Genomic DNA, 24,098 nt, shown 5'->3' on the forward strand with positions numbered 1-24,098 from the left:
CTTTAAGTTCTAGGGTACATGTGCATAACGTGCAGGTTTGTTACATATGTATACTTGTGCCATGTTGGTGTGCTGCACCCATCAACTCGTCCGCACCCATCAATTCGTCATTTATATCAGGTATAACTCCCAATGCAATCCCTCCCCTCTCCCCGCTCCCCATGATAGGCCCCGGTGTGTGATGTTCCCCTTCCCGAGTCCAAGTGATGTCATTGTTCAGTTCCCACCTATGAGTGAGAACATGTGGTGTTTGGTTTTCCGTTCTTGTGATAGTTTGCTAAGAATGATGGTTTCCAGCTGCATCCATGTCCCTACAAAGGATGCAAACTCATCCTTTTTTATGGCTGCATAGTATTCCATGGTATATATGTGCCACATTTTCTTAATCCAGTCTGTCACAGATGGACATTTGGGTTGATTCCAAGTCTTTGCTATTGTGAATAGTGCTGCGATAAACATACGTGTGCATGTGTCTTTATAGCAGCATGATTTATAATCCTTTGGGTATATCCCCAGTAATGGGATGGCTGGGTCAAATGGTATTTCTAGTTCTAGATCCTTGAGGAATCGCCATACTGTCTTCCACAATGGTTGAACTAGTTTACAGTCCCACCAACAGTGTAAAAGTGTTCCTATTTCTCCATATCTTCTCCAGCACCTGTTGTTTCCTGACTTTTTAATGATTGCCATTTTAACTGGTGTGAGATGGTATCTCATTGTGGTTTTGATTTGCATTTCTCTGATGGGGAGTGATGATGAGCATTTTTTCATGTGTCTGTTGGCTGTATGAATGTCTTCTTTTGAGAAATGTCTGTTCATATCCTTTGTCCACTTTTGGATGGGGTGGTTTGTTTTTTTTCTTGTAAATTTGTTTGAGTTCTTTGTAGGTTCTGGATATCAGCCCTTTGTCAGATGAGTAGATTGCAAAAATGTTCTCCCATTCTGTAGGTTGCCTGTTCACTCTGATGGTAGTTTCTTTTGCTGTGCAGAAGCTCTTTAGTTTAATGAGATCCCATTTGTCAATTTTGGCTTTTGCTGCCGTTGCTTTTGGTGTTTTAGACATGAAGTCCTTGCCCATGCCTATGTCCTGAATGGTACTACCTAGGTTTTCTTCTAGGGTTTTTATGGTATTAGGTCTAACATTTAAGTCTCTAATCCATCTTGAATTAATTTTCGTATAAGGAGTAAGGAAAGGATCCAGTTTCAGCTTTCTACTTATGGCTAGCCAATTTTCCCAGCACCATTTATTAAATAGGGAATCCTTTCCCCATTTCTTGTTTCTCTCAGGTTTGTCAAAGATCAGATGGCTGTAGATGTGTGGTATTATTTCTGAGGACTCTGTTCTGTTCCATTGGTCTATAGCTCTGTTTTGGTACCAGTACCATGCTGTTTTGGTTACTGTAGCCTTGTAGTATAGTTTGAAGTCAGGTAGCATGATGCCTCCAGCTTTGTTCTTTTGACTTAGAATTGTCTTGGCAATGCGGGCTCTTTTTTGGTTCCATATGAACTTTAAAGCCGTTTTTTCCAATTCTGTGAAGAAACTCATTGGTAGCTTGTTGGGTATTTATTTTCAAAATGTCTCTGTATTAATACTATAAAGATTCTTTAAATGCTTTTGGTAACTGTATAAAGGAGACTTTTAAAAAATCTTTGGAGTAGTTCACATAGATCAACCTACATGAAATGGAGAAAAGAAGCTTACGTACAATTTTATGGTTTGTGATATGGTATTGGAACCTCTTTTTTGCCCATGCCAAAGTTATATACACTCATTGATACTTGTTCAGCAGCTGTTTCTTTATATATTATATGCTAAGGATGGTGCTAAGAATTGGTCCCTTTCCTCAAGAAGTTTATAGTTCAGTGAAGAGACAACCAAACTGCCTTTGCTTGGTTGTGTCTCATCTTTACCACCCAAAACGTTAGAGAGCCCTGAGGCTCAGTCTTCAAATTTCTTTTCTATATGTGCTCCAATTGTGATTTTGTATTGTCTCTTGGTTTTGTAAATTTTATGTACTTACTGATGATTCTCAAATTTTATCTCTATCCAGGACCCTTTGTCATTGGACAGATTGCCTGCACTTGGTTGTATAAGGCATTTCAGATTTAATATTCAATACAGTCTCTTGAATTTGATCCGCAATAAGAGGCTCTGTCTCTAGAAATAGCATCTCTATTCATCCAGCTGCTCAGACTAAAACTCTTAGAAGTCATTCTTGACTCCTCTATTTCTCACACCCTACAGTAAATCCTGTTGGCTCCATCTTCAAAATACATGCCCAAATGACCCATCCTCTCTAGACCCGTATCTGCTCTGCCCCTCCCCGACCTGCAAGTTTTCGCTAATTGAGATTACTGTGGTAGCCTCCTATCTAGTCACCTGCTTCTATCTTTCCCCTCTGCATTGATTCTAAAACAAAAAATCTTGCCATTTTTATGCTCAAAATCCTTCAAAACCTTACCATCTCATACACACAAAAAAGCCTAAGACTTTCCAGTGCCTGTAAGACCTTATTTAACCTGCCTCCTCCCATATCCTTACTCCGTCTCGTACTGTCTCCTCCCTCTCCCCACTTTGCTTATTGCTTTATAGCCATACTGCCCTCCTTGCTACTCCTCCGGTATACCAAACTATCCTTTCTCAGGGACTTCGCACATTTTATTCTTTCTGCCTGTCCATCTCCTTCCCCTAGCTTCCCCAGGTATATGGCTTATACCCTCAATGACTTCCTTCAGGTATCTGCTTAAATATTTTAATTGAAAGGCCTTCCCTGCTTCACTATATAAAATAACATTGACCTCCTCCCTGTCTCTACCCTCTGGGCCTGCCATTCCCTAACTCTCTTAACCTGCTTTGTTTTCTGGAATAGCAATAAATATTTATTTCTTCCATGGCAATAAATACTATGTGCTTATTTAAGAGTTTGTGGTATTTGTCGTCCCTGTATATATTGTACAACAGTTTCGTATGGGCAGAGACCTGTTTTTATTCACTGTTATAGCCCCAGCACTTAAAACAGTGCCTCATGTGTTTAGGCACTTAGTAAATATTTGTAGAATGAAATGCAACAAGTACAAAACAGTATGATCACTGTAGTAAAAATACAAGGTACAGTAGAAACACATGGGAAAGAGTGACATGACTACCTAGGAATTGAGGAAGACTTTACAAAGATGCCCTTAAGCAGAGCTCTTTGGAGAGAAAAACAGGTAGGGCATTTCCTACAAAGAAAATAGCATTGCGGATACACAGAGGCATGAGAGAACAGTGTGTTCAAGGAACTAAAAGTATAGTACTGCTATAGCATAATTTGTGGGGGTAAAGATGAACTACATGAGGCTGAACATGTAGTAGATAGCACCTGATCATGGAGGGATGGAGGGTTTTTGTGCCAGACTAAGGAATTTTAGATTTTATCCTGCCGAGTGGGCAGTGGGAAATAGTGTGAGTCATTGAAGACTTCTGAGCAAGGGATGTTTTATTTATATTTATTTATATGTGTGTGTGTGTGTGTGTACGTATTAAAAAGGTAACTCTAGCAACAATGGGAAGGTTGAGTATCAAAGCTAAACATAGCATTTTAAGATATGTATGATGTTATAGGAAAATATGTATGATGTAGAAAAACAATTACTATCACTTGTGGGCAAGAGGATATTTCATTTTATGTTTGGACAAAATCATTGATGTATAGTGGGAAGATGTTCTTGGCATACTTGCAGAATATTTGTGAAAGAGAAGAAATGCCCAGTGGAGGATTCTTCTGTTTGTCTTTGAAAATCCACCCTTTAGGAAAGAAGACTTTAAAAAATTAGTTAACAGTTATGTTGTAAGTCATAATGTACACTCAAAAAGTGCTTAAGGAGTACCAGTTATGAATTCAACAAGAAAAGATGTTACAGAATAAAACAAATTGTACTTGAATGTCAACCTCCTTTCTTCATAGAGGAACAGTTGGCTGTCATTGATATATCTTCTGATCTTGATTTATTTATTGAAGGAAATAGTGACAGTTGTACATACAATCAAATCTATACTGTTTGCTGTAGGAACAGTGTATCTGCCTGTGAGGGACAAATGTCTGCTTTTGCATATTGCAGTACTCCACATGCACAGAATTTTTGAAATGAGGTATGAACTATAAAAACATTTCTTCCTTTCATTCAAATGTAAGTAAAAACCATTTTTATTATTTCAGCTGGCTTTTCTTGTGTCATATCTTAGCAATACATTGAATTTCTTGAATACTTTATTCTTACTAATTTAGGGTCAAACTATGATTTGTGAATTTAAGGATAAAATAGAGACACCCAAAATGGTGCATATGATTTGAATGTTAAGAATTTGGATTTGGCACTCCCAGCCGGGCATAGTAGCTCACCCCTATAATCCCAGCACTTTGGGAGGCCAAGGCAGGCAGATCTCTTGAACCCAGGACTTCAAGAGCAGCCTAGGCAACATGGCAAAACCCTGTCTTTCCATAAAATACAAAGCAAATCAGTTGGTCCTAGTGGTGTGCATCTGTAGTCCCAGCTACTTGGGAGGCTGAGGTGACAGAATCACATGAGTCCAGGAAAGCGAGGCTGCAGTGAGCCATGATTGTGCCACTGCGCTCCAGCCTGGGCGACAGAGCAAGACCCTGTCTCAAAAAGAAAAAAAAAAGAAAAGAATTTGGCACTCCAAATTCATGAAAATATGATACTGTATTATTGAATATAGTTTTAAAATTTTATCCAAATGCTACAGAAGATGAAGAAATATTTTGTGAAGGTAGATACAGCTATATATAGAGGTAAGATCCATTTCCCAAGTTAAAGGATTCCCTTTTTAAGTGTGCTGCTATTCAACTCACTATCTGATAGAACAATGAAAATAATTTTCAGTGAAAAATTGCTTTGTAATTTCTGGGTCCATGTTTGATCCAGATAGCCACGTGTGGCTGGTGGATTTACCCAACCATGATGACCAGTAACTCAAGTTGGGATTTTCTAATTTGTTGGAAACAAAGGTTAGAAAAGAATTGAGATTAGGTTAGAGCATCAATTCTAGTTAGTTTAAACAGAAAGAGATTTAATAAAAAATTTTAAGTGGCTTGTAGAATTGTTGGCAAGACTGAAGAAACAGACTCTAGATCTAGAAAAAGCCACGTTGCATCTGGACTACCAAGAGAGTTATTGCCTCTTTTAGGATCAGAAAGGCTTGTGCAGAATTGTGAAACTGTAACTTTTAGATGCCTATCTTAGAACCTTGCGACCTCTGCCATGATCAGGAGTCTGCTACTATTAGGAAATAGCCATTAGCAAGCCGCCACCTTCATCAGTAAGCCGTTGTTGTTTCTGGCCCTAGAGCCAAGTCCTGCCTACCACAACCTGTACTGCAGAATAGATGCCTTGTGCCTTTTTAAATATTCATGAAACCTGTGATTGAATACTAGGACTTCTACAAATACTGCTGCAGAACATGAACATCTCCATGACAATGTTTGCTAGTAGAAGCAATCCAAACTCAACCTCCCTTCTCTTCTGTCCTTAAAATTTCTAGTGAGTGCATCTGATTGGTGGAACTTAAATCACATTTATAACTCTAGCCACAAGAGAGGCTGGGAAATGTATTTTTTAACTTTCTCTTCTCTGCAGTACAGGAAGACATACACTGAAGGAGGTTGAAATGGATGTTGAACAGTAATCTACCATATTTACTGCAGGTTTAGAACCTGATTCTCCTTAAGGTTGGCTGTTATTAAACAGGCTATAGATAAGTTGAGAAAGTTTGTAAATAATACCATCAAACAGTGTTGAGAAACTCATTTGTTTCTTTGTATATTTTTATTGTTTTATAATGACAACATTTAAAAAACAACTAAAATTTGTCCTTCACCTCTATGATGAATTAAGTGGTCTGTGGGTACCAAAAGTTTCCTCACATTTAAGATGTGGTTAGTGGATAAAAAGCCCAAAAGAGGGAGTATAAGAAAAACCCTCATAAGAGGTTACTTGAGCTGAGGAAAGGTTAGTGTTGTCAAATAATGAAGAGTGGTCAAATAAGGTGGGACTGAAAAGCAGTGATATGATTTGGGCATTTAATATTAGTGTTTTTTTGTTTGTTTGTTTGTTTGTTTACTATTGAGACAGAGTCTTGCTTGTTTGTCCCAGGCTGGAGTGCAGTGGCACAGTCTCTGCTCACTGCCACTGCCATCCCCTGGGCTCAAGCCATCCTCACACCTCAGCCTCTCAAGTAGCTGGGACCACAGGCATGCACCACCATGCCTGGCTAATTTTTTGTATTTTTAGTAGAGATGGGGTCTCACCATGTTGCCAAGGCAGTTTCGAAATCCTGTGCTCAAGCGGTTTGCCCACCTTGGCCTCCCAAAGTGTTGGGATTACAGGCATGACCACTGTGCCCAGCCTGTTAGTGTTCCTCAAGGTTCTAAACAAGAAGTAGAGAAGTAGGATAAGAAGGCAAGTTGCAGGTTTAGGCTGTGAGTTGAAGGGAACACTTGAAAGCAGAGATTATAGAACAAGTTTTCAAGAAATTTGGCAATAGATTTTTTTTTTTGGTTCAAGGCACATGCTCATTTATGTACCAGAATTGGCCGGAGTTCGTGAGGCCCTGAACAAATACCACACACAATCTGCCAAAGTTCTTCACTTTTGTCTTTTTGTGTAGCTTGATGTAAAGTGTGGCTCTTAACATATTCTCTTTATGCTTAGAGATATAATAGGTACAACATTACTCTTATTATATCTGTAACCATGACTTCATTTTTGATTATGTTGTTTATAAAATGCCAATTAATCACTACTATAGTTTGGAGTTACAGTAGCCGACTTAACATATTTGTACAATTGATTGTTGAGCCGGGCATTGATTAGATGAATTAACTTTCAACAAAGTTTATTTGAACTTCAGTCAGTGGTGGATATTTAAGAAGTACAGATTATGATAACTGCTTTTATAGGAAGTGATGCTTGGTACGTTTTTTCATATTACATAGAGCCTACGTCTTTATTCTAGATAAATACCTGATAATGTCAGGTTCATTGGATTCTTCAGACAAAATAACCTCATTGTCTCTCTCTTAAAAGGGAGAGGGAAGTGTAGAGTATGTGTAGATTTAGATTTATTTAATATTGTTTTCTCAAAACTGCACTTACGTGAATGAAACAGAAATATGTTCAGGGACAGTTATTTAGTGTTTTAAATTCTCCCAATTATATATGGAGCATATTTATTAAGTAGAGAATTATTATGATCTAATTCCAGATTTTTTATATTTTAGGTCCTGTATCATAAGCTAGTTGGACTTTTGTTTTTTAAAAAAAGTCTAAATTATGCAGAAGGGAGATGTCAAAGAAAAAGGAGAGGCTGAAGGACAGGAAGGTTGAGAGTAATGAAAATAGAATTTCTAGACAGTGTCCTGGAGGGAGTAAGAGGGAATGGGGTAGAGAGAGCACAGTAAATGGATGAGCTTTGGATGAGAAGAGGAATAACTGCTCTTTGGAGGAAGAGGAAAACAGATGAATACAGGTTGAGACATAGATTATTTTTCTTAGGGACCTGGCTTGTTTGTAAGGACTAACCCGTTTTAGGCAATTAATTAAATTAATCATTTAAAAGGTTAGATTCCTCAATTCTGACTTGAGATGGACATAAATTTGTTTATTCTGTTTAGTGGTAACTTTATTTTTGAAAAAAATCTTTCAGTGACAGATTTAATAAGTATCTTACTGGTACTATTCCATTGGTTTTCTTATTTTAATTTTATAAATAATTTGTTTACTGAGTTTTTTTTATAGGTGCTGCTTAGGTTTCTAATAGACTTCTCAAAAATATATTGGTTTGAATGGCCTTTAAAGTTGATAAGCGGAAAGATGCTTGAGTTTGTCTAGTCCAGACCTTCATCAGGAAAGCTGTGATTGAGTGATTTGTGTGAAGTCATACAGCCACTTAGTAGCAGAGTAAGACAGGAATATTGGTTTTATGGTTCTTGGGGTAATGCTGTTTCCCTTATGCTAACTGATGCATAAGGGAACTGGTGTATTGATTTCAGCGCCCATACTTGTGTATGTCCTTTGAACTAGAGTATCAAAGAACTTCAAAACTTCAAAACTAGACTTTTTGGGTTATTTAATATTCCTTCAACAAATATTTCTCAGCTGTCTACTGTATGACAATCACTGTTTAAGGTCTTGAAGATGAACAAGTTCTCGGGCCTCAAGAATGAGGGAACCAAAAAATAAACACTGAAGTAAAAATGAACAGAAATTTAGATAATTATCAGTGCTATCAAAGAAACAAAATGGAGAAATAGAATATGGTAGCAGAACTATGTGCTTTAGATAGAATAGTCAAGGAAGATTTCTCTGAGTTAGTGATATTTGAGCTGAGACGGAATGATGAGGCGCTAGCCATTGAAGATCTCTAGGAGTGTGGTATTCCAGATAAAAGCCCTAAACTTGAACATAATGTGGCATAGTTGATGAATGAAAAAAAAAGTAAACACTGACCGGGGTTGGGGGAAGGGAAGGAGAAGAGATCAGAGAGACCATTGAGTAGGGCTTTGTAGACTGGGGTACAGAACGATAATTTTATTCTAAGTGAAATGGTGTGGTATTGGAGGAGGGAAGTGAGTGAGTAACCTAAAGAATATGTTTCAAATATCACACTGCTTGATGGAGAATGGACTGTAGGGACTGTAGGAGGGCCAAAAGTGGAAGCAGGGGCACCAGTTAGGCAACTCTCATGTTTGCCCAAATAAAAGATTATGGTGGCTTGGGCTTGGTGATTCTAGTCAAGGCAAAGAGAACTGGTTGGATTTGGGATTTATTTTGGAGGTCTGCTGGATTTGCTAAGGAACTGGGTATGGGAGTTTGGGAAAGTAGTAGGAGGATGGTGAGAGTAAGAGCGGAAAATGGTAAGCTGGGGAAAGGGCATGTTTTAGGGAAGGAAATCTGATGGTTTTTCTGGGACTTGTTAAATTTGAAATGCCTACTGGATATCCAAGGAGACACTTGAATAGTCACATCTAGTGTTTGTTGAGGAGAGGTTAGACCTGGTGTTGCATATCTGGGAGGCGTCAGCATTACCACCATATACTGCAGAGTTGGCAAAGAGAAGGAAGAGAAGGTGGTCTGGAATTGAGGCATTGCATGTTTAGAGGTAGGGAGGGGGAGAAGTCAGCAGAGAGCCAGTGATGTAGGAGAAAAGTCAGAAATACTGTGTTGTGGAAGCCAAGAGAAGAGAGCATTTTAAGGAGGGATATTAATGTTCATTTGTGTTAAATCATGCTGCCTGGCCGGATATGATGAAAATAGAGAAGTGATCATTGATTTGGCAATGTGGAAGGCATTAGTGTCCTCAGCTAGAGCAGTTTTAGTGTCATGGTGGGGTCAGAAGTTGATTGGAGAGGGTTGAAGAAAAAATGGAAGGTAAGAAAGAAGAGACAATGACTAAATATGATGCTTTTAAGAAGTTTTTTTTTCTTTTCTTTTTGTGTGCTTTTTTTTAAGTTGAGAAATTCCCATTGTTGTTTATATGCTGATGGGAATGATCCACTAGAGAGGAAAATTAATGGTGATTCAGGAAAGAAAGATTAATTGTGGAGTAAAGTCCTTGAGGTAGCACTGGTGGGATGGGATAGAGAGCACAAGTAGAGGGATTGCCCTTTCATAGGAGTGGGGATGCAATTACGTAATATAAAAAGGAACCTCAAGTCACTTTATACACAGCTCCTCCCTTCACTCTTACCAGTCTCCTTTAGACCAACTTGATCTTTCTCTAATCACTAGTGTTTTTTTTTCTGTGCCACATTAATATGTTGTTTCAGATTGAAGTCATCCTATATAAGGCTTAGTATGAAGCAGTTCATGATATTTAATAACAATTTCAAATTTTGTGCCAACAGGTGAAGCAAAAAATTTATTGCCGTATCTTGGACCCCACAAAATGAGAGATTGTTTCTGTACCATCAATTTGGACCAGGAAGAAGTTTATCGTACCCAAGTTGTAGAAAAATCTTTAAGGTTGGTAGAAAAATTGGTAAATTATGATTTTTACTATATAGACTGGTAAATATTATGCCTTTTCCAGATTATAATAATCAGGAAGACAAGATAGAAACACTGCTTGCTTTCATGTGGCTTTTCATTGTCTCAAAATGTTGTCTTTCTCTTAATTGTTCCTAATTTTGTCTTTGTTTTCTGAAGAAAATTTTTTTTCACATGACAGGCTAGATATTGCCTATTTGAACTTTCCTCAAAGTAGATGTTTATTTTATTTATCTAAAGAATAAGTTACTTAAAGTTCATACAAGTTGCTTAATTTATTAGTGCATTATCGGGGAATGAATTCTCAGATAGATGTCTCATCTTTGAAAGTGTAATTGCCCTTTGAGAGTATCATATTAAATTCTAATTCATAAAATTGGAATATACCATCTCTGCACTGTAGCAACATGATCATAATTCTGGTGCAGAGCTGTGCTGAGAATCTTGTTCAGAGACAAAAGTCAACATAAGGAGATTGGGCACGGTGGCTCACTCCTGTTATCCTAGCACTTTGGGAGGCAGAGGCGGGCAGATCACTTGAGGTCAGGAGTTCGAGACCAGCCTGTGCAACATGGTGAAATCCTGTCTCTACGAAAAATACAAAAAGTAGTTGGGTGTGGTGCCGGATGCCTGTAATCCCAGCTACTTGGGAGGCTGAGGCAGTAGAATCGCTTGAACCTAGGGGGCTGAGGTTGCAGTGAGCCAAGATTATGCCATTGGACTCTAGCCTGGGCAACAAGAGTGAAACTTCGTCTCAGGAAAAAAAAAAAAAAAAAAAAAACAAGGTGTGGGGCATTATTGGAATGAGCACGTGGTGGATGAAATATTGAATGCCATGCCTTATCTGAATCGTATTTTAGGTCAGTTGTATTTTAGGGATCTGTTTTTTATGCCTTTTTAAAAACATCTTTTACATTTGCCTTTGAAGATTCCTTTTATGTCTTTATTTTCATTTTTTTATAATTTTAAATGTCGAGTTCTTCTTAGAAAAGGTATTGTATAAAACTGAAAATACTTCAGTAGCCCAAAAACATTTCAAGTAGTAAACTTGAAATCTTTAGTCTTAATTCTCATATTATTGTTATTTGGCTTTAGAATGTACTTTAAACATAATATTTGAATATGGATGTAATATATACAGGAAATTCTGCATTTATAATTGTTTATAAAATAATGCAAAGAGATAAATACATACACTTGTCTTTCGTATCATGTGTTTGACTAATAGTTCTTTTTGCATTGATTTCTATGTTGAAATTAATTAGAAGACTCTAGTTACTTTGTGAGACCACCTTTTAAAAGTTTATTTTGGTTACATTTGAAGGGAAAAATACAGTGACAAAAGTTCACTAGGCATTTTAACAACTAAAAGACTGAACCAACTGTTTTCTAGACAAGATCAGATATGACTTCTGTAGGAGTGTTTTACTTTATATTTCAGCTTCTCATTTAGTTATGACATCATAAAGACACTGCATTTCTGTGATATTTCTAGAGAATCTTTGTGTTCTTTAAACTTTCTCAGGAAAGAGGTGCACTTGACAAAAGAAGCTATCATTTCAGAGATTCACATCTTCATAGAAGAATCATAGAAGAATAAATGTATCAAAATGACCTTCTTAAAATGAACTTAACAAAAATAAGCTTTGCAACATGAGGATGGGCAAAGTTTCCTTACTTTGAATACAAGAAGTACTACTAATTATAAAAGATGAAAATTGGTAAATTAGATTTTATCAAACTTAGAGGCTCCTTTTCTTTAAGACACTGTCAAGAAAATTAAATGGCAAGCCACACCTGGGAGAAAGTATTCTGACAAAAGACTTGTATCCAGAATTTATTTAAAAACAAAAATCCTAATAACTCAAAAGAAGACAGATGGCCATTTAAAATATGGGGAGAATACTTAAACAGATATTTCAGAAAAGATATGGTCAAAAGCACATGAAAACGTATTGAACATTGTTAGTCATCAGGAAATCAATTTAAAACCATTTTTGTCACTATAGATTCTACAACACAATTTGCAGTGATAGAAATCATATTGCTGGTTACCTGTAAGAATATGGTGGGAGTGATTACTGAGTCACAAGGGAACTTTCTGGGGAGATAAAAATGTTTTATATCTTGCTTATACGGTAGGGATTACATAGGTGTATACATTTATCATGTTACGTTCACTAGAATAGCTAAAGTTAAGGACTGTCAGTACCAAGATATGGAACAACTGGAGCATTGCTGTTAGGAGTGTAAAACAGTACAACCACTTTGAAAACAGTTTGATGGTTTCTTGTAAATTACACATTCACCTACTTTTTGACTCAGCAGTTGCACTCTCAGTAATTAAAAGCATGTGTCTAGAAAAAGCTTTCTATAAGAATGTTCATAGCAGCTCTACTTTTGATAGGTCAAACTGGAAACAATTCAAATAACATTCTCACTAGGAGAATGGATTTGGAATGCAATGGAATACTATGCAGCAGTTAAAACAGTTGAACTACTATATACACAACAATATCGAAAAAACTCACAGATGTTAAGCTAAATGAACAAAGCCCGACATGAATACATACTATATGATTCTATTTATGTGAGATTTTAGGATAGATCTATAGTGATAGAAAACACATCACAGGTTGGGGCAGGTATGGTGGGATAACTGAAGGAGGGGTGTAAGAGAAGTCTGGGGAGATAGCAGTGTCCTATATTTTGATTGGGGTGGAAGCTACACAGTTATATAAATTTATCAGAAGTCATCAACCTCTATACTTTAAATTGGATTTTTATTGTGTGTAACTTATACCTCAATAAAATTGATTTAAAAATAGCTTGTTTTAATTTTTTAAAAATATTTTTAAAGTTGATTTTAAAATAGCATATTTTAATTTTTTAATAGCTTATTTTAATTTAAAAAAATATTTTGAAGTAACCTTTCACGTAACATTAGCTGTTTTAAGTATTATGTATTGTAAATAATACAGCTTTACACATTTCTAAGACAAGGATGGTATGAATGACACTATCCTCAGCTCTCAAATGGTCCACCTTAGATGAGCATGACCCCAGGCAGTTACTGTATCTTCTATCCACAGGACTGCTGAAAAGCTATTTGTTCAGAACTCATACTGGCAATTTAGATTCCCTCAGTGTTCAGCTTAGTTTATATAGAACTCAGTTGAAATTTAGCACTGATAATTATTTTGGGGCTTTTCAATTTCTTTTCAATGGCATTTTAGTCCATCATTTCATTAACTTATTGAAAGTGGTATTATTTGGCTGGGAGCAGTGGCCCATGCCTGTAATCCCAATACTTTGGGAGGCCGAGGCGGGTAGATCATGAGGTCAAGAGATCGAGATCATCCTGGCCAACATGGTGAAACCCCGTCTCTACTAAAAATACAAAAATTAGCTGGGCGTGGTGGCATGCGCCTGTAGTCCCAGTTACTCAGGAGGCTGAGGCAGGAGAATCGCTTGAACCTTGGAGCTGGAGGTTGCAGTGAGCTGAGATCGCACCACTGTACTCCAGGCCAGGTGACAGAGCAAGACTGTGTCTCAAAAAAAAAAAAAAAAGTGATATTATTTGAGTATTTATACTATTATTATTGAAGGTGATATTAATTATTATTTAATTGTTTTATATTATTTGAAGTAATGAGCTTTCGTTTTCTTTCTAGCCCATTTTTCAGTGAAGAATTTTACTTTGAGATTCCAAGAACTTTCCAGTATTTGTCTTTCTATGTTTATGATAAGAATGTTTTACAAAGAGATCTTCGTATAGGTATGTACTATTCATAATTGTCTTTAATCACAATGTTAATGTTTATATTCATTCGTTCTCTTAGTATAGTGAGGAAAACTGGAGAATAATATATGCTGAACATCTGTAATCTTTTTCTCTAGACTACATGTTCATTTGTGAAATTTCGGTTTTAATTTGTATGTTCAGCTTATGTGACACTTTCTCAGGGAGGCCTTTGCAGCTCCCCTAGTCACTATGTCATATGTTTTTATAATACCTGATTGTTCCCTTTCCATGGTACTCATTATGCTTATTCATTAGTTGGCTGTTTCATATCTAGGTTCTCTAGTTAAATGTGATATTTAAAAGGGCAGGGATTCTTTTTTTTGAGACAGAATCTTGCTCTCTCTCCCAGGCTGGACTGCGGTGGTGCGATCTCGGCTCACTGCAACCTCTACTTCCCGGGTTCACCTGATTCTCCTGTCTCAGCCTCTTGAGTAGCTGGGATTACAGGCATGTGCCACCACGCCTAGCTAATTTTTGTATTTTTAGTAGAAATGGGGTTTCACCATGTTGGCCAGGCTGGTCTTAAACTCCTGGCCTCAGATGATCCACCTGCCTCAGCATCCCAGAGTGTCAGGATTACAGGCATGAGCCACCGCGCCCGGCTGGGCAGGGACTCTTTCTTACAGAGTACCTTACATTTAGTAAATGTTGGATAAGTATTTGTTTAGTGGTTCAAATAATGTTTTTATAGAAAGATTGCAGTTTTGATCCTTCAAAGAACATCTGTTTTTGGAGTTTTTCTAATAGAAGTAATAATTCACTTTAATCTATTTATACATTTTCTTCCTGTCTGTATTAGTGACTATATTAGTCCATTCTCACACTGCCATAAAGACATACCTGAGACTGGGTAATTTATAAAGAATATAGGTTTAATTGGCTCACAGTTTTTCAGGCTGTAATGGCTTCTGCTTCTGGAAGGCCTCAGGAAACTTACATGAGTAGAAGGCAAAGGGGAAGCAAGCACATCTTCACATGGCTGGCAGGAGAGAGGAGAGTTGGGAAGTGCTACACACTTTTACAATAACCAGATCTCGTGAGAACTCACTGTCATGAGAACAGCAAGGGGATGTCTGCCCCATGATTCAGTCACCTTACGCCAGGCCCCTCCTCCAACAGTGGGGTTACAGTTTGACATGACATTTGAGTGGGGACACAGAGTCAAACCATATCAGTGACCAATAAATATATTTCTTTTTTTTTTTTTTTTGAGACGGAGTCTCGCTCTGTCACCCAGGCTGGAGTGCAGTGGCACGATCTCAGCTCACTGCAAGTTCTGCCTCCTGAGTTCATGCCATTCTCCTGCCTCAGCCTCCCAAATAGCTGGGACTACAGGAACCCGCCACCACGCCTGGCTAATTTTTTTTGTGTTTTTAATAGATACCGGGTTTCACCATGTTAGCCAGGATAGTCTCAATCTCCTGACGTCGTGATCGCCCGCCTTGGCCTCCCAAAGTGCTGGGATTACAGGCATGCGCCACTGCACCTGGTCAATAAACACAATTCTTAAATAATTGTCAGACTGGAGTGTGATCTGTGGGCATGAGCTAGAACAAAGCTAACTAGCCACATATGTGTCACATTCCTGATCTTTGCACCACTATCTTTGTATTTTAATCATAGGCAGAGGTCTAAGTTACATTTATTATTCTCTTTCTTTTTAGTGTCCTAAATTTCATCTCCATTTTCTTTTTTATTTGAAACATGGTCAAGTCTCCTACAGCTTAAAAAATTAAGAATTATTTGGCCAGGTGCGGTGGCTCATGCCTGTAATCCCAGCACTTTGGGAGGCCGAGGTGGGCAGATCACAAGGTCAGGAGTTCAAGACCAGCCTGGCCAATGTGGTGAAACCCCATCTCTACTAAAAATACAAAAATTAGCCTGGCGTGGCGACATGCACCTGTAGTCCCAGCTAGTTGGGAAACTGAGGCAGAAGAATCACTTGAACCCGGGAGGCAGAGGTTGCAGTGAGCTGAGGTTAAATACAGTGTGGTTAGGGAAGTCTGGAAAGCAAATAACACAGTGCCATTGTGATTGTATTAGGGTCATTGCTATAGGAGACCACACAATGGTGTAGATACCAGGAGTTATGGAGGCCATTAATATACCAGTCTACCACAAAGACCAAAATGTATCTATCGAAACCTCCTACACTAAGTCTTTGAAGTACTGCCGTTGTCTCTAAATGCTGCTGTTGACTATCTGCCCGAATTTGTTCAGTCCTCTGGATTTTTTTATACTGTTTCATTTTTATTTTTATATAGGCATTTTTATATAGGCAGTAACATTTGTCACTGTTTTTGTTTGTTTGTTTGTTTGTTTGAGATGGAGTCTCGCTCTGTCGCCCAGGCTGGAGTGTAGTGGCGTAGCATGATCTCATCTTACTGCAACCTCCGCCTCCTGGGTTCAAGCAATTCTCTTGCCTCAGCCTCCCTAGTAGCTGGGACTACAGGCGCACACTGTCACACTCAGCTAATTTTTTGTATTTTGGTAGAGATGGGGTTTCACTGTGTTGCCCAGGCTGGTCTTGAACTCCTGAGTTCAGGCAGTCAGCCCACCTCAGCCTCCCAAAGTGCTGGGATTATAGGCGTGAGCCACTGTGCCTGGCCTGTCACTGTTTTTATCTCCTCTTTTAGCCATTTCCACTAGTGCTCAAGTAGGAACAGGACTATCAGGATTTTGCCAATTGGTGAATTTTATGAGGCTGAAATTTCTAAGAATATATTGTATCTAAAAATGGGTCCCAAGGGTAACACAGTATTTACTGATGGCAAGAAAATGCTACTGAAAAATGGTATTAGAAAGCTAAAAATGCTTTTTTAACTTAATGATCAACAAAGGTGGTTTCTGTGCCCACAGTTCCTTCATTTCCTTTCGTGGTTCCTTTCTTTGTCTGATTTTAAGGAACTAATACAGCATCTGGTGTGTATATGTTTGGTTTTAAGTGCTTTCTGTCCGTAAGTTTGTCAGGACAGTGAGGAAATGAAGTACTAACTTTAAATGATTTGTTGGGACGTTTGTTTCTTTTTTTTTCTTTTCTTTTTTTTTTTTTTTAAAGAGACGGGAGTCTCACTATGTTGCCCAGGCTGGACTTGAACTCCTGGGCTCAAGCAATCCTCCTGTCTCAGTCTCCCAGGTACTTGGAACTACAGGTATGCACCATTGCATCCAGCTGTGTTTGATTTTTTTTGAAGTTGGTAATTTCATAGCTGGTGAAATAATGGATTGACTTTGTTTAAAATAGTAATCAACAGCTGGCCACAGTGACTCACGTCTATAATCCCAGCACTTTGGGAGGCCAAGGCCGTTGGACTGCGTAAGCTCAAAAGTTCAAGACCAGCTTGGGCAACATGGTAAAAACCTATCTCTACAAAAACTATAAATATTAGCCATCTGGGACCAACTATAAAAATTACTTCCAGCTACTTGGGAGGCTGAAGTGGGAGGATCACCTGAGTCCAGGAGGTTGAGGCTGCAGTGAGCTGTCATTATGCCACTACACTCCATCCTGGGCAGCAAAGCAAGACCCTGTCTCAGAAAAAACAATTATAAATTAAAAAAATACATAAATAAAAGAAAATAGTAAACATTAAACATACATCTTTGGGACTATTAGAGGCACAAAAATGGTTTTTAAGATCGTTAAAAGTCATTCTAATGCAGAGGAGCCACATCAGATGTAGAGTTTGAGTAATTCACCCAAGATTGCACAGCTAATAAGTAACAGAATTGACACTAGGTTATGGAATTAGTGTTTGTGTTGGAAGGAACACAAACAGGCATACTTTGGTTTCGAAATCTGACTTCAGCACCTGTTAGCGGCAAGTTTAAAAATATTGTTCAGCTTTCCTCATCTGTAAGATGGTGATTATACCCTCTACCTCCAAGATTGTTAGGAAAATTAAATAAGAAAATATATAAGAATGTCTCCTACCTGATAGAGATTCAGTAAATGCTGGCTTTTCTTTCAGTTCAGTGCTCTTTCCATTGTATCGGGCTGTCTACCTTTTACTGTTAATGCCTGCCAGTTTAGTGATAAAACAAATCAGAATCATGAGGCATTTTTTAAAATTCTATTTGTATTTCAGAAACTTGTCCCTTCCTTCCCCATCCCTTTCTTTTCCCTCTCCCATACTTCCTTCTCATTTATCCTCCCACCTTTTTTCCTCCTCCATTCTTTGTCTCTCTTCCCCTCTCCCCCTTCCCTGTTTTATTCCCTTGGGCTGATGATATATATTTCTTTTTATATGTTATAGTGCCTAATAAAGTGCTGGACATGTTGTAGGTATCCTGCTACCTAATGACTTCAAATATTTTTCTTATTTTCCTGTGCCATTCTTATATGTCATTTTCTCTAACTTTGCGGGATCACGTACTCTTTCTTCCCTGCTTCTTCAGGCCAACTAGCCTCATGCAACTAGATCTTTACATATTGGAAACTGACATCTTAAAAAGGAACTTAAGAATAAGAGCTGGCAATAAAATTACAGAGTATTCTCAGCTCATAAATGGCTTATGTATGCAGCTAGTCAAAGAAGGGTTTCCCTCTCATAGGACAAGAAACATTCAACTCTTCAGTGACAGTGAATGTCACGATACTCAAGATGCGGAATAGGAGGAAGAGGCAGCTTGCTTTAGAATATATTACCTGTGTGACTAAGAGAGGGTTCTCTTTTGGGAAGGCATCTGTGACAGACGAGAAGTATTTACAGTGATCTGAGAGTAGTGAGTCATAAATAGGACAGGTAAATTTCTACTCTAGTTTTTAGCAGCATTGTTAGTTAAATAGAGTGTGGTTAGGGAAGCCTGGAAATCAAATAACACAGTGCCATTGGGATTGTTGAATGAGGGAATGAATTTGTCAAACCAGTAAACTCCTAAATAAACTTTGTAAAAAACCCTCTTTTTGAGTTTGGGACTTGTTTTGGTGATGTTTGCATGTATTATATGTATGTACATATGTACATCTATATACATATTCATAAATTGTATGCAAAACTAAAAGTTATGGAAATTGTAAAGTAGAAATTTCACCAGAAGTCTACTGATTCGTTTCTGGATGGTAAGTAAACTCTCTTAAAATTATGTGCCAGATATTATCTGTGCCTTTTTCTGGGGAGAGGACATAAAAGATACATAGTTACAAAAATTCTTACAGGGAGGGGAATGGTTCTCAAAAGGTAAGAGCTTCAGCTATAGGATGTATAGATGTATTTCTGTATGTACATATATATTTTTCAGTATCAAACTGTTATGCATTGCCTTAACATTTTATTTACATCTGGTGCGGAATCAGTGGTAATTAGGACTACTTGATAAAATTGTGGTAATCATTTGTGGCATGCAATATTGAATACTTTGTCATAATTTTGTATCCTAAGCCATTCCTGGTAGTATATGGATTTGCCAGGAATTTGATACAATTCATAGATAAAACATATCCAGAGATTTGTATGATTTGTCTCTTAACCTAAATTCTTCCTGCAGTTTAAGGAATATTTGAGTATTCTAGTTAGTGCCTGAATTTTATATTTGGCTTTTAATCTGTGTATTTAATACTATAAGAATTTCTGTTTTCCTACCATTTTTATCTTAAATTTAACCAAAAGAGAACTAAAATACATTATTTCCCTAGTGTCATTTTCTGTGTGATTTGAATGAACTATAAATGCTATATATTCACATAAAGCTTTTGATCTTCAAATTACATTTTATCCCAAGAAAGTTGAGAAGATATGTATTTGTTATCAGGACTAATTTATTTTAAAATTTTGTGTTTTCACTTCGTGTATTAATAGACATATAAAGATGAATTTACAATAGGCCTCCTTCGATTGTATTTTTTTAATACAGTTGCCACTCTTTAATAAAATATAACTGTGCACTTTAGTATTTTCTTTAAAATTAGATATATCAGTTGTCTTTATAGTTTTAATTCCAAGACATGAATGAGAAGCTTATCAAAAACTATAATGTGGTTGCAGTCTAAAAATAACAGTTTTGTTGAGATGTAATTCACATACCATTAAATTAACCCTTTTGAGGTATACATTATATTTGCTTTTCAGTGGTTCAGAAAAAGAATCATTATATATGTTAGAGGGAGAGAAACATTATAAAAGTTAACAGTAGGGGAATATGAGTAGAAAATATGGAAATTTTTGGTGTACATTTCTTGCAACTTTTCTCTGTTTGAAATTATTTCAAAATACATCTTTTTTTCTTTTTTCCAGCACTAATGGCTTGGGTGAATTAAAATATTTTTTAAATTAAAAAAAGTGTATGATGTGGTGGGGCCCTTAGTATATTCGTAGAGTTGTGTAACCGTCACCACTATCTAATTCCAGAATAAAATTTTAAGCATGATTTTTGTTTGTTTTCCTGTTCCTTCCTTTTCATTTGATATGCAAAAGTTGACACATCTTGACAGAAAAATTTCTTTACAGTTTTCTTAAAGATTTCAAATGTTGAGCTAAAAGACCAAGGTATGTCATAAGTACAAGGAAATAAAGTAGAATTAGGGCATATAAAATGAAAATTCTTACTTGACAAAAGAAAGTGAACTGCTTTTAACTTTATATATCCTTTGTTGAAACTTTTGTGTAGAATCCTGGAGTAAATCGTCAGTCTTATGCAAAACTGTGTCTACTTCTTAAAACTTGAATTGAGGAAGGAAATGCTTTGTACCAAGATGGCAAATACTTTATTATAAGAACATTTCTGTTTCTTCCTCTCATACTACTTTGTTCTTTGTACTGTATCTTCCTCTGAGAGGGTTTAAACTCTTTAGAGAACTGGCTTAATTTTTGTATGTGTTGTAGCAACATGATCAGTGTTTGCAATGTTTTGTTAAAAGTAAACTCTTAATAATAAAATTGTTATAATCTCCCATAATTTTCAAGTCAGTTTTCACTGTTGTTAATGATGTATGATATTGTTTTTCCTTTTCTCTTAATTGGAATTTGTAAACTCTTACTAAATGCAGATACATCTGCTCAAAACTTACTAAAACGTGTCATTTGTTCATAGGGTCAAAAGATTGGGAAGATTAGTTTGCACTACTATTGTACCTTGCTTTTTATAATGAATGTATTCTGGGTAAAAACATGAATCTGAATAAGTACTAAAAAAATGCAGTTGCATGTAAATACAACTGAGGTTTTATCTAATCCCCTGATTCAAAATGACCCAGACAAAGGTCTGCCAAGGGGCAAGGAGAAATGAGATATTTTTTATTCTTTAAATTGTAGAAAAAATGCTTTATAAAAATTATTTTTATGTCGATAGGTACAAATTACTTTACAATATTTTCTGTAAAGTATTATATAAAACAGTGCTAATAAGTCTTAGGATTATACAAAGCATGTTTTCTTATATTGTTTTACTTATTTTCTGTAGGAAAAGTAGCCATCAAAAAAGAAGACTTGTGTCATCACAGTGGCAAGGAAACTTGGTTTTCATTACAGCCTGTTGACTCCAATTCAGAGGTTCAGGTAAATATTAAGGCTTATGTAATACAAGAGATTGTCACAGGAAATGAGTAAAAAATGAACTAATTAAACTAGTTCATGTAAATAGAGCATATTATACCTTATTTTAAATTCTGGCATCAAATATTATAGACTTTTGGGTAATATAGAACGAGGAAGGTAATGGCTTTGTCATATTGTTTCAAGAATAATGCTCATGTATATGCATATGTGTAGATTTGGGGAGATTAGGGCATTTCTTTCTTACCTTCTGTTTGAGTCACAGTAGCAAATTATTATTTTGTCTTTGAGGGGAAAAGTTTTAAGGGAAAGTATGTGTTTTATTAACTCTGACTTTGGGGAGAATCCCTGAAAGTCTGATTTTGTCTGTACCGATCAGGATTCTCTGTTTACTCTCTAGTAAACTGGACTTGGGGAAATGTTATTCATTTAAACCCTGCCTGAGCCCACTGTGCACAGCCTTCACTCCCACACCCACCCTTTCCTGTTGTTCACCTCGCTTTTTATTTGAAAGGGTATCATTACTCTTTAATCTTTTTTTCTTTTTGCCAAAATAAGAGACTTTTTTCAGATTCTGTGAGTAAAGGAGTGTTTAGCCATGTAGCTGAAGTTTCTATTTGTTTTTAGAAAATCTGAGTTGCTCTGTCTTAGAAATTATTATTTCTGTCTAAAAGGTTTTTGTTGTAACCTTATTTATTTATAAAATATGGTAAGGATTGTGAAACCATTTCCCGAGGGCATAATTGCAAGCAGGATTCTTCCTCTCTAAAAGGAGTTATAATTTGCCACTGTGACTCAAACAGAAGTTTAAGACAAGAAAAAAGTGCTACACCCACACCACAGATAATTTGCAAATAAGTGCCTGTGTCTCCATTTCCTCATAATCTCTCAAGCATTCTGATTAATTATTAAATTCTCAAAAACTTAAGTATTTATGCACTAAAACCCCTTCTTAACTGCAAAATATAACATACTTTTCCTGTTTAACCTACTTTGCCATGTTTTAATATTCTTGTCTTTCCGTATGTCCGTAGCTATTATTCAGATCCCAATTGTACAGTATTGTAAATGATCCATGTGAGAAGCAATGTGGAGAAGTGGAAAGGGTTTAAATTAAAAGGCAGAAAACTTAGGTCTTAGTTTTTATATGTAGTTACTTAAATGACACTGAATTTCATTTCTATAAAGTGGGAATAGAAGTTGCTGTGTTTGATTTATATGGTTTTGAGAATTAAGTGAAATATCTGTAAGAATAGTTTAAAAACTGTTAATGCTATACAGATGTAAAATATTGTCTGTTTACCACCAGTCAATCTGGTGGCTATTTCCCTAATACTCCCTTACCAAAAGGCAGATATGTAAGTTTTAAAGTACCAGTTTTTCTTTTAATAGTTTTAACAAAAGGCGTGATAGGAAAAGGCTTTGAACATTTAAACTGAAATTTTATGAACCATTAAATTTTATAAAACTCGTAAATTTTATGAATTTTGTGTAAATTTGCTAAACAGTTTAAGAGTTACAGCTCTCAAAAGGTAGAAGTCTATATAGAATACTCTATAGAATTCTTGGAGAGGGTACTAGAGATTAATACAGGGACACAAGCCTTTATTTGATGGTGCGTGGGTATATATATGTGTGTGTATATATATGCATATATATGTATATATACACATTAATATGCATGGGTATGCATATTTATAGATATACACATATATATGCATATGTGCATGTATATGTACACATTTGAGAGATACGTATCTCATCTATGAAACATGAAAATTGTGGAAATGGCAGTTACTTATTAGATATAATATAGTCATTTTAAAATTTTGTGCAAGTTATTTTCATGAGTTCTTAAACTTTACAGCTCTTTTGTCTTAAATAATATTAATAAGATTTACCCACTCTTTAAAATAGATTTTAGAAGGAAAAGTACTTTATGGGGTGGGAGAGACATATAACACTTTCGGGTTAATATGGTACCACTGAAAATGTTGTCCCAGTACTGATAAGGGAATACTAAATTAACTTTATGAGTCTGGAAAAGATAGAAAATCATCTCATGGTTCATACAAATCCTGCTTTGTTGATAAATTTGTTCACTTCCATAAACTGTGTAAAATTTTACAAAAATATCATGAAACATAAGAGCAATTAATAGGAAAATAGATGAAAGCTGTGAAACATTGCATTCAACAGGAACTCAGTCTGATAATTACTATCAGTAATTATACCAGTATATCCTAAGCACAGTACTAAGTACTTAATGTCGTTTAACTTTCAGAGTAGCATTATGAGGTAAGTAGTACCACCTCCATTTTACAAATAAGGCAAATGAAATTCACAGAGATTAAATGTCTTCTCCAAAGTCACAGAACTACTAAGTAGTGGAGCCTTGATTCCAAAAGAGATCTGTCTGATTCTAAAACTCCTAACCACAGTGCCTTTACTACCTTTCACTATTCTGTACTATTAGTCATAAAAAAAAGTAGTAGATTAGGAGTATCACTTAAGCAACATCTGAGTGTAAGGAACAGAAGCCTGCTCAGATTTGCTCAAAGAAAATGGGAGAGGCCATTAGAAAGCTCCTAGAGTTTCTTGGAATGTCATTATGGGAACTTTACATTGCTAGTGTGAGCTAGAAAGTTGTCAGGCATTTGCAGAGGAGATGCATCTTAAGTGGAGATTAGATTCTGAGAACAACGGACATTAAAATTTACCTACGTTCATCTGTAAAATGAGTATACAAAAGAAAA

At 36.4% G+C, this 24,098-nt stretch overlaps 1 protein-coding gene across 2 annotated transcripts in view; it reads left to right on the forward strand.

Moving 5' to 3' along the window:
• Window positions 1-24,098, forward strand: part of RASA2 (RAS p21 protein activator 2) — a 126,538-nt gene that overhangs the window by 15,847 nt on the left and 86,593 nt on the right. For both annotated transcript variants that reach the window (XM_030934799.1, XM_030934802.1), the window contains exons 2-4: window positions 9,906-10,023; window positions 13,722-13,825; window positions 21,251-21,345. In XM_030934799.1, coding sequence (XP_030790659.1) covers window positions 9,906-10,023; window positions 13,722-13,825; window positions 21,251-21,345 — 317 coding nt within the window. The remainder of the gene's footprint in view (window positions 1-9,905; window positions 10,024-13,721; window positions 13,826-21,250; window positions 21,346-24,098) is intronic.

This window comes from Rhinopithecus roxellana, chromosome 1 (assembly GCF_007565055.1).
Source record: "Rhinopithecus roxellana isolate Shanxi Qingling chromosome 1, ASM756505v1, whole genome shotgun sequence".
Lineage (NCBI taxonomy): Eukaryota > Metazoa > Chordata > Mammalia > Primates > Cercopithecidae > Rhinopithecus > Rhinopithecus roxellana.